The sequence below is a fragment of the Centruroides vittatus genome, unplaced genomic scaffold, assembly GCF_030686945.1.
Source record: "Centruroides vittatus isolate TY-2023 unplaced genomic scaffold, ASM3068694v2 contig_89, whole genome shotgun sequence".
NCBI classification, from domain to species: domain Eukaryota; kingdom Metazoa; phylum Arthropoda; class Arachnida; order Scorpiones; family Buthidae; genus Centruroides; species Centruroides vittatus.
In genome coordinates this window covers 847681-861260 of record NW_027122580.1, presented here as the reverse complement: position 1 = coordinate 861260, position 13580 = coordinate 847681, and the positions used below count along the sequence as shown (strand labels likewise).

General features: G+C 42.9%; 1 protein-coding gene across 1 annotated transcript in view; it reads right to left on the bottom strand.

The window, feature by feature from the left end:
• Cngl (Cyclic nucleotide-gated ion channel-like) overlaps positions 1-12694 on the bottom strand; it is a 62463-nt gene extending 49769 nt beyond the window's left edge. Inside the window, 1 exon segment of the mRNA XM_067280699.1 lies at positions 12398-12694. Within this exon segment, the coding sequence (XP_067136800.1) occupies positions 12398-12583 (186 nt within the window). The 5' untranslated portion in view covers positions 12584-12694.
• Between the last annotated feature and the right edge of the window lie 886 nt (positions 12695-13580).

Here is a 13580-nt window from a genome sequence, read left to right as displayed (position 1 = left end):
GGATAACGAACGAAACAATTATTTTTAGTTACTTCTTTCCGTTTATTCGGCTATTTCTGGACGCGGCGACTTTCCTCTCTCCGCGCCACGCGTCCAATACAAACAAATATCGAGTAAGAGTTTTAATGCCAAAACCGAGAATCGGATTCTCTATCGGGCTATAAGGCTAAATAATTACCCAGCGATTTGCGAGCGGACGAATCGCCGTCTCTCGTCGAACGCAATAAATGTAACTAAATCGATCGATTCGATTTCGTTTCGGAATATTTTGCAAGAAATTCTGAATTGGGACCGGTTCCGATGTCGAAATAATCGTAATAATGCGAATAACCGCGCCGTATAAATACGAACTGTAGCTTTAGGTACAGTACGTACAGTACACGTGTAGCGTTATCGCCAAGGGACGGCTGCACCCGGGAGAGAAAGCCGGAATTTCCCTCGTTAACTAGGAAAATTCGTCGAACACGCGTCGCCGTCGCTAGCTCTTATCGCTTTCGATAGCCGATAAAATAATCGAATACGGCCGACTGGCTCGAAATTGTCACGGTCTATTCGATCGGTCGAATCGTTAGGATTTCTAATTGGCTAATTGTCCCGGCCTTGGCTTCCAACGGAATAAAGTTACGCGCTATACGTCGTCACCCAGCGTTTGTCGCCGTGGCCGGAAACCGGCCAGTGAAATCGGCGATTTTTCCATTACGAGTATTCGCTTCCGTTTAAACCTGTTTATTTTTAGTGTTTTGTTAAGTTCTAGACTGGTTTTTACCAATAATTTATTTATTTATTTATCCGACCCCGAAACGTATCGATATAAAAATGGAAAAAAAAGAACAGAATAGAAAATGCCTAGAGATTTTCACCGCGGCGACTACGTTAAATTCACTCGGAACGGCTACCGAAGTTCTGCCCTAAAAGTAGAGCGAAATAAACGGGAAAAGCGTAAAACACCTACAAATTTTTCGAAACTGCCGACTCTTCTCGGAGCTTCTTAAAATTACGGATGGGGCTGGGACAATCGCTACCAGTGGCGATTAACTAAGCGCCGCGTATAATCTTACAAATTTTCCGATACGAAAAATAATTATAATCAAATATTTTCCATGCAAAATCCGAAGAATATTCAAATTTAGCCAATAAATGTAAAGCTTTTAACCCAGTCGCGTCTAAACGCCAACGACGAGCTTCCGTCCGTAATCGCACCCGACCCGTATTTGAGCGCGCAAAGATCTTTATATCTTATATTAGACTGGCTTAAATTACGGAGAGACGACTCGTAAGCGGTTAAAACTCGATATCCGAACCGAGGTTTTCGGTCGTCGATACGCGCCGCCATTTTCTACTCCCGAAATCGTACGGTACCCGCTACTCTAATTGCCGGAGGCCCCGACTCGACCTACCGCCGATCCGGCGGTCGAGTTTCGCTCCCAAAGCCGTCGTCCGTCTAAGAAACGAAACCGCTTTCCGTCGGAGATGGGCGGCGACCGTTTTCCAATCTTTCCGGGCTATTCCGCAATTTCGAGACGTAATGATTTTATTTCGTTCTTTAGATAATCCGTATCCGCCAGACGAAACCGGTTTGCGGTCGGAAAACCATTGGTTAAAGAACTTATTAATTAAAGACGGAGTTCGATGGGCGAGAAGGAAATTACTCTAGTACGATGGTTAAGATAAAAATTTAGTGGTTCGTATCGGGAAAAATTAATAACCTTAATAAAATCTTAAAAGTATATTTAACGTTTCGGTAGCGTAAAATCTTACGCGGACGTCGCCCGACTAAACTGCGGGGATTCCCCGATTTTTGTAACCCGAGAGACGGATTGGCAAAAAAGGCGCCGTGTCGAAAAGTTGTACGTAACGTAACCAAATCTTTTTGTATTATAAATAGTTACCGACTTTCGGTAGAGAGAAAAGTATATCTTTTCTCGAATATCCCAAATCTACATCGGCATTAACGGCGCGCGTTTAATATCCGGGTAAAGAAACTTATCCGCTTCCGTCCGCCATTTTAAATTTATGCGGTGCCCTCTATAGTTTGTCGGGCGCTACGATTCGGCAATTTTTTTCGTTAAAATTGAAATAAACAGAACGAAATTAAAACGAAAACCAACGACGAATTAAAATCGAAATAACCGTCGTGGATTAGACCGGGCACGCCATCGCGGCAGCTGGCGACGACGTATCCGGAATAGACGACCGTCGAAAAACTTCCGACCGGTCGCTCGCCGGATTCTTTCCGAGTCCCCGCAGAGATTTTAGCATTTATTTAGCTTTTTAGTATTTTGGTACATTTTAGTAGTAACGGTCCTATCGGCCACCCATCGAAAAAAATCGCCAACCCATAATCGATTCCGGGTTGGCGCCCGATCGACGGACCGGGACCGGTGGTGTGGTTTTCGGGTTCTCCTACCTGTCTAACAACTTAGAGTCGTAAACGGAAAGCTTGCCGACGGCTACCCCTTTACGGGTCGATACGTGGACGTAAGAGGACACCGTTAAGGGGCGGAGGGAATCGATTTTCCCGGAATTTTACACAAATAAAAGCTAAGTACCAATTTTTAATTCGCCACCGCCGACGTCTACCGCTTTGCTTCCTCTTTGTAATTTTTTAATTCTGGCTTTGTCCGAATTTTCTTCGCTGTTTTTCTCCGTTCGTGACGGCGAGTCTCGGATCGACGTCGTGTCGCGTCGACTTTCCCACCAAACAAATAAACATCGGTTATTCCTACATTAGGTATACTTTTCCGTTACCGTTTAAATTATTTCTAGACAAATGTTTATTGTAAAAATTATTTCTGTTTAAATGTTTTCGTGGATAAAAAGTAGCGTATTGTATCTTACGCTACCGAGAACTAACAAATAAGAGTATATTGTGAATATTATCGACGAAATTGTGGAAAACCTTCGAATAAGTTGGAAATTGTACTTGTACTCGGTCGATACTATAGCGGTATATCGGTGGTTTTCCGGGCACGAAACGATTTCGTCCCGTCGTATCGAATTCGGTAAATTGTAAAAGATAACCTGTAGGGAAAAATAAAACGAGTGTCTTTAGCGGAATTCCAGAGTATCGTCGGAAAACATAGAAAAACGATGACACTGTTTCCGTTGTACTTAACTGACGTTAAGTACAACGGAGAGAAAGTATGGCAATCGGTCGAAAAACGACCGGCCGAGATTTTTACATTTTTGGAGCCGGGAGACCTCGAAACGTCGGGAAATGCAAAAACATTAGTTTTTTTCTCTATGGGTGTTAGTGTGTATGGGGGAAACGGTTTTGTTCGCGCATTCGAAGCTTAACTCCTGCGCCTTTTGTCGGAATTTTCTGAAATTTTGCCAGGAGGTTTGTGTATTACAAGAATCGATGCGATTAAATTTTGGTGGTTAACGGCCGAGGGACGAGAGGATAGAGGAGCGTCGTGGGTCTCTAGTAGTGTCGGACTTAACGAAGATTTTATTCGTTATTTTTTAGGTCGCATTTACATTTCTTATAAAACACATCTCTACCCTCAAAATTAAGCTTTCTGCGATTTTGTAATAATTAATAATAAAATATCGTAACGGGTGGCGCCACACAAATTTAAATGTTGTCGGGAAAGTTACGAAACTCGTTGCCAGTCGTTTTATTTGTCTCGCAAATGTTCTAAAGTACGATTTACTAACATATTTGTCTTCGTCGATACTAGTTTTTCCGTTTTGACGTACGCGAGTCGAGGCACTTTTTCCGACGCTTTTCGTCACAACCCGAGCTCCACACCATTTCGAAGTCGTTCGATGTCGTGGCGCTAATTTTACTTCGATTACTGGCCACGAAATTGCGCGCCGAGAAAGGTCATTTCCTTTCTCGCTACTAATTGTTTATTATAATTAAGTTTAAATTAATCGCGTATCTTTTTCTTTGCCACGCATCGAATCTTACGGGCCTAATAGACTAACGCGAATTTCGCATTACGTATTCGTCGCCATTTATATAGGTAGGCGATTCGTATTACGCACCTTCCTACTCGGGGTGGTTCTACAAATTTTTGGAAAAACCAAATTTAATAATTTTACTCCGCGTCACAAGCGGACAATTTGAGTTCGACAGGTCCGGGCCATTCGTTTTCGGGATTATATTTTTGTGATTTGCGTAGATAATATTTTCTTTATTTGAGTAATTTGTTTACGTAATTTAAAGTTTTCGATGCCTTTTGTCTGACGAACCACTATATTATCATCGTACGTGCTTCCGATCTCTGTACGAAGCATTCTTATTTTTTTTCGGTGAACATATTGCCGTATTACGATAGAATGATTGTTTCGATATATTTTAGATAAACGTCGAAATTATTTTTTAAAAGGCTTTTGCGTGTATTAAGGACATGTATTTTTTACGTACATAATAACAACAACAACAATAATAACAATAATTAATAATGTTATAATAACAATAATAAAGTACTGTGTAGAAATAATCGATACGAGACCGTCCATTAATTACAATTGTACCGGGCGTACGATTGTTTCTTTTTGGTAACCCAAAAAACGTTGTTGAAAACATACCTACAAATTTATACGCCCGGTTCTGTCAGACACGGCATTAATTAGCGGGATTTTTCAAGGCCATTCAACGAAGGGTTAAGTGCCAACGTTCGTCCCGATTACGGCATCGTCCGACGAGAAGAGTTAGAAACTTACCGGTTCGTCTACAAAAAAATTTGACGATAGGACACCGTCGAGGGCTTTGCTACAAACAAACTTTGAAATAAAAATAAAAATTAAAAATACCGCCATAAAACATTGTTTAAAATAAAAACTCGAATATTAATACGAAACGAAAAACAAAGAGTCATATAGGAACAAAGTTTAAGTTTATGCCAAGAACTTATATGATTGTACCGTACAGTACCGTACATATGTATGTAATAAACACAACCTCGGTAGCGTAACTGGCAACGTGTCTGCGCGATACGCGAGTGTTATGGGTTCGAGTTCCGATTAGGGTCGATCTTTTCTTCCGGAATACCGTATTCTAAGTTGGATTAAATTTTATTTTATAGTTGTAAGCTTATTGTAACTAACAAATTAAATTAAATAATTATCTCAAATACCCAATTTGTATAGATATACGAGGCTTATCAAACCGTAACGGAGCTAAGTAATCGAGATCGCGTCGAGAAAAAAAGACTAATTTAGTTGCGGGATGCATTTCGGTCTTTACTAGACTCTCTTCGGCCACCATTACATAAATATAGATACGTACAACTTCGTTACAGTTTGATGAGCCTCGTATATCTGTACCAATTGGGTATTCGAGATCATTATTTAATTTAAATTTTATTTATTTATAAATATTAAATTTAACGGAAGATGGCAACCGAGCCGTCTAGCTCCTGCCGAGTTAGTAATTATTTAGCCTTAATAGCCCGATAAGGGAAGCCGGCTGTTCGTTCGATATAATCAGTTTCAATTATTCTTCTTAATAAGAATATAATATTTTTACATTATTAATTCGATAGTGTTTTGTGGTACCAATGGGGGCGTTGCCCGGTACGACGGCTTTACCGCAGCTGGATAAAGAAGCCAATGACGTAACCCGTTTCGTTCGAAACGGGCTTTATCCAGAAGGGAACACGCCGAAAAATTCCTTTTTTTTTTCTCAACAGGATTCACTCTCGCGTCCCCCAGAGCGACGGGCGATACCTTAACCGCTCCGGCACCCGGCGGTTTATCTTTTTATACAAAAATCTGTACAATTACAAAAGTTTTTTCCGACTTTCTTTGTCCAGGAATTGTAAAATCTGTCACTATTTTTATTTATTAAAAATTTATTCGACGGGGCACTAAGTTATTACCGTTTATCCGCTTAGATTTACGTACGAGTCACGTCGCGGCGCCCCATTTCTATAAATATTAAATATACAAATATGATAATTTTTTCTCGCTTCCGAGAAATAGAGACTCGGAAACCCAAGAACTAAATTAACGTGTCGTTCCTTACAAGATTCGAACGTTAGAATAGTGGAAGTACTATCGATTTAACGCAACGACCTCGGCTAACGACCTCGTCAAAATTTACCAGTTTATTTCGTAGTTTTACTAATACAAATTACTTTATCGTCGCGAATCACAGTAGCTAATGACGGCGCAAATCCCGTTAAATCTTATATTAATTACAAATGACCAATCGACTTTTGTTCTTGTAAAACGTGTACCAAATCGAAGAAAATAAAACATACGCGAGAATTACGTAAAAGCGGAAATTTTCACCTAAATAGGAGCCAATTTCTAGTGGAAAGTCTTCGCTAGAGACGCTTCCCTCGGCAGATCGCCTCGTTCCACCAATCCGATCCGATCCTTATTGTAAGTCCGGCCAAATTCTCGACAGACACGAAATAATCCTATTTGTATCCTCGGAGCGAAAAGATCTAAAATTTAAAAATATTCCCGTGGAAAATTATAATCGAATTTCTGGTAAGTTGTCTGGGACTGGCAACGCGCGTAAGTTACGATTTCTAATAAGTTCGGTAAATACTACCGTATCGAACGGTTGTGGTATGTCGATACACCGAAAACAGATGTTTGCGTTTATCGTTACGTAATCGGTTCGATCGTTATTCCCGATCGGAGTGTTCGGATATCGAATTGATATTCGGAAAAAAATTGACGAAATCCTCGTATCGGAATAGAAAACGATTAAAATAGTTCTGTCGAAAGATCTGTGTTATCGATACCTCCTCTCGAAAATTTTCACGTTCTCTGTTCGTTTACTTCCAACACCTACATTAGTACGACAAATGACATTAGGTGTAGTTGCGTGGATACGGCGACACTCGGATCGTCTGCCGGGGAGGGATACCTCGCGGGAAAAGTTTCTATGGGAAATTGGCCTCTATTTAGATGTTTAACGTGTGAAGAAAACGCAGTAAACTCCGCCCGACCAAGTACCGACGTTCGGTTGTTTTATCTAGTCGTTCCCCGACGAGCTACACAAATGGCATTAATAGTCTTACTCCTCTATTTTATAGTTCTGTTACTTTCGATGGTAGTTTCGTCTTTATAGTCTTTCTCTCTTTGCTATCCGTCTGCCAGACATTTAAATTCCGACCGAGCAAACTTTGATCGTCGTTTATTTATTATTATTTTTTAGTCGTCGCCAATGCGTAAAAAGTGAAAGGTATTACAGGCTGTCTGCCTGGGGAAGACACCAGGTGACGCAGTTATGGCGTCATCGCAGAGTCCGAGTAACGTCGGTGTTAATCATCCCGTTTAGTCGGTCAGTTTCGTCGAATCCGGGTTACGTCATTACGAATAACGTGGATATTTCTAGGATCCCACCGTTTACGAATGCGCGAATACCCGGTATTCGATTTATTATTTATTAGAAGAAAATCTTTTCTGTTTCGAATAGAATTCGTAAATGTCAAATAAAAGGAATCATCCCGGAGGAAAATCCCGATTCGAAGCGAACATTTTAGTTTTTACAAAACAATATCCATTCGACGATACGAAGCGAATCGATTCCGAAAAATTGTGTGTCTGGATACCGACGATGACAAAATAGACGGAATAATAACAATAATAAAGTACTGTGTAGAAATAATCGATACGAGACCGTCCGTTAATTACGTGAGCAGATAACCCCTTCCGTTTACCTTCCCGACATCGAAGAAATGAAATTACTAAAAAGTTCTGCAAATATTTTCTGATATTTTATTCACGCGAGTAGTAAACGGGTTTATAAAAACGAATTGTTACGCTACTAATGACAATAAAGTCCACGTCGATGTTCTCCCTCCGTACGGAAATAAGTGTTAAACGTCGAAGACCTCGCGGGCACTAAAAAGTCTTTTCTCAAATTCGTCTCGGGATCGACCAGGCCCGCAACGGAGACGACGGGACGGCCCGACATATCCGATGGATCCATTCCAATATTTTTCCATATAAGTTATCGATTGACAAGTTTTTATCGAACAGTTCGTCGACCGCGCCGAAGGTCGAACAGTCCGTTCTGCGATTGCGTCCAGGTTCGAACTCTTGGCTCGGTCATTTATTGGTCGACCAATCGCGGCAGCGGTGTTAAAAAGACGGGTTAAGCGGCTGGGAAAGCTTCTTTTCGCCCTTCGGAGATTTTTACGGAAGAGAATCGAACCAGAGAAGGGAGGAGGAAAGTATTAATTAACCCGACCGATTCTCCCTTGTTAAAAAGTAAAACTCTGCCGCGTCGACATTGTTTAATTACACTCTACTTTAGTTGATTATAATTAATTATACCGCTTTTTAGTCTCTCTCCACTTCAAATATATATAAATAAAGTCACGCGAGACTTTAGATGGAAGACGTCAAATTTTTCTGGGAGAGAAAATGAAAGAAGGATTATCGGCCTTACGTATTTACGATTTGGCATTAAGCTTAACCTAAACCATTGGACGAGGTTTAGGAGAGAAATATTCGAAAAGACAGTCTATTATATAAGAAATGGCAAACCTTTCGCAACTATTTCTTCCGCCGTTTCGTACAACTATACGAAACTCGTATTAAATACACAAAACGTTCGTTTAAACTCCGTTCTGTTTTGTTGATTAGTACACTAATTAAAGCGTAGTCGGTTCACTGTTCACACTTACAACACTTACACAATATCTAGTCTATCCTTTCTCGTTGGCATCCAGTTCTCGCCTTTCTCCTCTCTCGTTTCCTTCCCTTCCCGATTCTTTTTCCCGTCATCCTCGTGTTTTCCAAAAATCTGCTCTTCGCGCGAGTTTAAAGAACCGACGAATTACTGTATAAACCTAGGTAGCGCGTTTGTACACCCTTTACGTATATTGCCGGATGCAGAGAACTCGATGGATAAAAAATTATAAACTGCAGAAAACAAAAGAGTTAATGCGCTGTTTGCCGGTTCCACCAACATCCATTCAAATTTAACAGAGGCGTTAACGCGTTTATAATTGATCGACCATCGTTAACGGACCGTTAAACTAACCGTTATAGTTAAAACAAGATGGCGGATTACGGTAAGTAATGCGCAATATATCGAATATCTCGTTAATTGTATTACCGATTAAACGCTATTTCAACCACTTGCCGAATGTGACCGTTTGACAGAAATATATATATCGGTGTCGGTATCCAATCTGGATTTAGAAAATATTTAAGTGCGGCGTTAGAATTGTAGATACGACGATAAACAATGCATTATTCGTAAAGGTAAACAAGGGCGAGTAGGAATATCCACCAAATTGGGTATTTTGTGACTGTTCTGATGAAAGTTCTTTTATCGTATCCTTTCCGAGTTCGAGTTGGTTCGGCGACCGGGAGGGTGAGAAAGTCGAATCTCTCCTTCCACAATTCTCATTATATCCGAGAGGAAGAGCGAGTGGCACGCAGTGTCGGAGCGAGTCCCGAGGAAGGAAGAGCGCCACACAAAGTACTACCTTTTAATGCACGCAGGGCAGAGTGAAAAAAATTACTTTCGAGCAAGTTGGCGCGACGGTCCCTGGTTTCCGACCTCCGACCCTTCCTTTTAAATGGCTCGGACGACCGCCGATTACCTTTAAGACCTGGACCAGACGACGCCCGAAGCGGAAAGAGCAGTTCGGGAAACGCGTTAAATCGAGGTCGAAGATAACGACGGATTTCGACGCTTTCGTTTTCTAGCCGCCGAAAACGGACGCCAGAGGGACAAGGCGGCGTGTCGTTTAGAACTTAATAAAAAGGTTTTTAACGGCGCGCCATCTGTTACCCGCAAGACGAACTACGGGTTTTAAATAAGCGTGCCCGGAGACGTAGTATCTCAGACTGTGGATTACCGGCAGAGAAGGCTTTTAACGAGTTGTTTCCGTCCGGCTCTGGGGTCTTTAGACGACGTTTCTGTTGGAATAACGCGTGGTGTGAGGAGTTTTGACCATATTTTTTATTTTTTTAAGATTCTGAACTCACTTCGAGCTTTAAAATGACGGCGGTCGATTGCGCATTTTATCGTCGATCCTCAACATATTTTATGTTTCCTAAGGGTGTGCGCAGCCCACTTTGACAACCAATAGCTAAGGATATAAGAAGTTAAACTACCAAATAGAACTGTGGAGTAGATCTTGACCACGTTTGCGGCTCCTGGAGAATTTTCTAGCTCCGGCTCTAGAAAGGCTCTAGAAAATTACCTCGAGCGTTGTTTTTATATGTACCGAATGTCCGAAATATCTGCAAATCGAGTCCCTTTCAATACCACCTTTGGTTTACAGAAGAAAAATATGTCGGCGGGAGAAGATCGAGAGAAAAGAGGGGGTGATCAAAAGGGTAACGGGATAACCGCAGAATGGGAATTTGCGATGTCCCGGAGAAGAAACTAATTTGCAACTTGGTGAAACTGTGGCCTTCACCGGCCGATGTAATTCTACACGAAGTCGTGTACAATTGCCATTCGCGGTTTGTCCTTCGGCGACGAATTCCCCGCGGATGTCGAAAATCGCCATCGACACGGTTTCCACCTTTGACTTTTGGAGACGATTCTCCGCCAGTCTCGGTGACGATGGTGACTGCCATCCATCGAATGACGTTTCCTTTCCCGGTAAAATAGAAACGTCGAGTCTCGTCGCCTGTCACTATCGATTGGAAAATAGAGCAAAGAGCTTACATCCAGTTCTTAATTAGCGGCGTGCGATCATGACCCGTCTTTTGGGTCATGATCGCACCCGCTAATTAAGAACTGGATGTAAGCTCTTTGCTCTATTCTAGTTCACTTACTTTGGCTCCTTTGTAGCCCGTCCGCGCTCGGCGTGTTGGAACACGTTTTAGACACGCCAGTTTACCATAGTCACGATACCGCTAGGTGCGTTTTTATATCAAATATAGGAACATTCATCGAACTCCATTGTCACACCACGTAACTTTTCAAGACCAAACGGATATATTGCATACGCGTATAGTCCGTTCTTTCGTAACTACCCTTCTTCGATCATAGTAATTGAATAATTTCCTCATAAAAGGGGCGGAAGACCGGGACTACTCGGAGGTATCTTCTGGGGCGAAAAGAGAGAAGAAGAAAGGAGAATGGATAAGGTGGGGTGAAAGTGCGATAGGAAAGATGGCGAAGATGAGAGAGGTCATCAGCGCGAGCATCGCAATTAAATTGAATACAATAATACATGTACTGTACAGGTTACAGAAAGAATAAGTGTACAGTACATTAGTAATTGAATAGTCAGAGGGGTAAAAATATCAGCCTGTCTGTCGGAAGAACCCGCGTTCGAGTCCGTGTCTTTCACGGGCCGTCTATCCCGAGGCTGAACCCACGACGAATACAAAAAAGATTATCTGTTAGCGCGCTATTTACATCAGGTTCCGCATTTTTGAAGTCGGCGGGCTTAGAACGGAGCCACTTTTCGTCTCTTTCCCAAAAGGCGGAAGACAATTCGTCTCTTCCAGGACCGGAACGATCGTGCGGAGTTAGAGAGAACTGGACTGCCCGGTTTGACGAGAAATTCAATTTTTAAAACTTTATCAAATTTAAAGGGAAAAAAAATCGGATAAAGCCATTGTAGGGACACTTTCGTCGTAACTCCTGCCCCATTATCGTTCCCTCTCCCGTTCGCCTTTGGATAAAAGGTAGTTGGTCGCTGGTTCGCGCCCCATCAACGAGCTGGCTACGCAGTTTTCGGGTTTACTTCACGGGTGTTACGCATAAAAAGTCCTCCCTTTGGTATATTCCCCACGTGTCGCGTTGCCATACTCCGTCAACCCGTCCAATAATCTCAAAGAATCTCGGCGCCGTTTTCTTTTCCGTCGTGCAAACCCGAAGATCTCGCTTCCTCTGTCTAAAACTTGTTCGAGAAATTAAAAAAGTCTTCCCACGAACAATTAGACACGTTTAATTTTCCTCTGACCATTGTTATTCCTATCCGACAGAGCTCGATCGGACTTCTTATAAATTCTTATTCCAATATCATATTTATTAATGCGGAATGCCTACAGCGTTGTTAAGAGTAGTCACGCGCAGCAAATCGAAGGTAAACAAACATCATCGACTACCGCCGCTTCACATCCGGCCGAGGAAGGAAAGAACACCTCGATCGGAACAATATCGGCTTCTTCTCATTAAAGCATCGCGAGTATTATACGCACGATCCAGATTATCCGAGCTCCGACGCCTTCCCCTTTGTTCGGCCGTCGAGTAATGCGGCCAAATAAATTTTGTCTACGACTCCCTTTTCTGTAAAACAGAGGCGAGAATTCTCCTTCTCAGACCGACGAGAGAAAAAATTGCTGGCGCGAACGTCTGCTTTTCCGCTCCGTACAATTAGTGCCGGTTCCGCGGGAAACGATTCGAACCTTACCCCGGATCTGGCCTAAACCCGAGCGAGGCGTCACGCTGGGCGCGGAAGTGGGAAGATAATTCGCCGGGAAGGAATGGACTGGCACTCACCTGGCGCAGCGAATAGCTGGTGTAACTCCTGGCGGTTTTTTCCCGGGCGCAGTTTTCTCGGGGGATGCCCGTGTCTAGACTAACTCCTCTTCTCTCCCCGGCGCGCGAGGCGGCGCCGTACGCGGCCTGCCGCAGAGAATCCAGACGCTCGGAACTGGCGCGGTACGTGGCCACGCTCACTTTCATTCCGCCGACGCGACGCTCGCTCCGTCTCCTTCTCGGACGGACGTCGACTGTCGCGCCGCTCCACGACGATAGAGGTCGCGCCCGGCGTTTAAAGCGGAGATCTGGTCCGGTGACGAAACCGGAAAAGTTATTCTCCATTCGTCGTCTTTGCGCCGATATAAAGAAAGATACGGGAAGGACCCCCTCAGACCCTTTACGTAACGAATCGGATTTCGCGTTTCAAATCGAGTATCGATCGACTTAAGTCGGACGAATTCCTGCTCGCACTTGCGTAACGTTTAGAAAAATGCACGTAAATGCGCGTATTTGTGGCAAAGTGTTAATTCTGTGCCGAGTCTTTCGTAACTTCGTTAAGTCGACTCTTCGGCCTCGGGTCTTTAATCGGCGGTCTTCCTCCCCAATTCGAGGGAAGGGAGAAGGCCTTCTATTAATTAGCCATTTCTCACTCGATCGTCGATTTAAACGGAGAAAATGACAACGTATTCTGAGAGGATTCCATCGAAAAGTGGTAGAAACGAACAATTAGTTCGAGGGGAGGAAGAACGGATCGGGTGACAAATTCGTCTTCCCACTTCTCCCTCGAAAGTCTCTCTTTACACACCGAGTGTGACTGTGGGATCGGCCTTCTCTTCGTCTATTCCCTTCGCCTTCCTTATTTCACATAAAATAAAGATGTTTGTTAGAAGATTCCCTCGACAAAAAGGACTTGGGTTTCCTCTGCTTCTCGGGAGAAGAAGGAAGAAGTAGCGGCGTATCCTTTGTTCGGACGTCTTTAACAATACTTTTCGATACAAGTTAGCTGGGGTAATTCCAGAGGAGACGGGAGAGAAGAGGAGGATTGGTGTCGACGTCTGCTTTTAAGCCGGACGATAACGCTCACCCTTAATTCCCAACGATAATTTTATTAATAACTTTGTTCTATCAATTAATCGATTTTCCTTCCCTTTATCTTCTTCTCCGACAAGTGTCTCCTCCCCCCTCTCTTTTATCCGAAGAG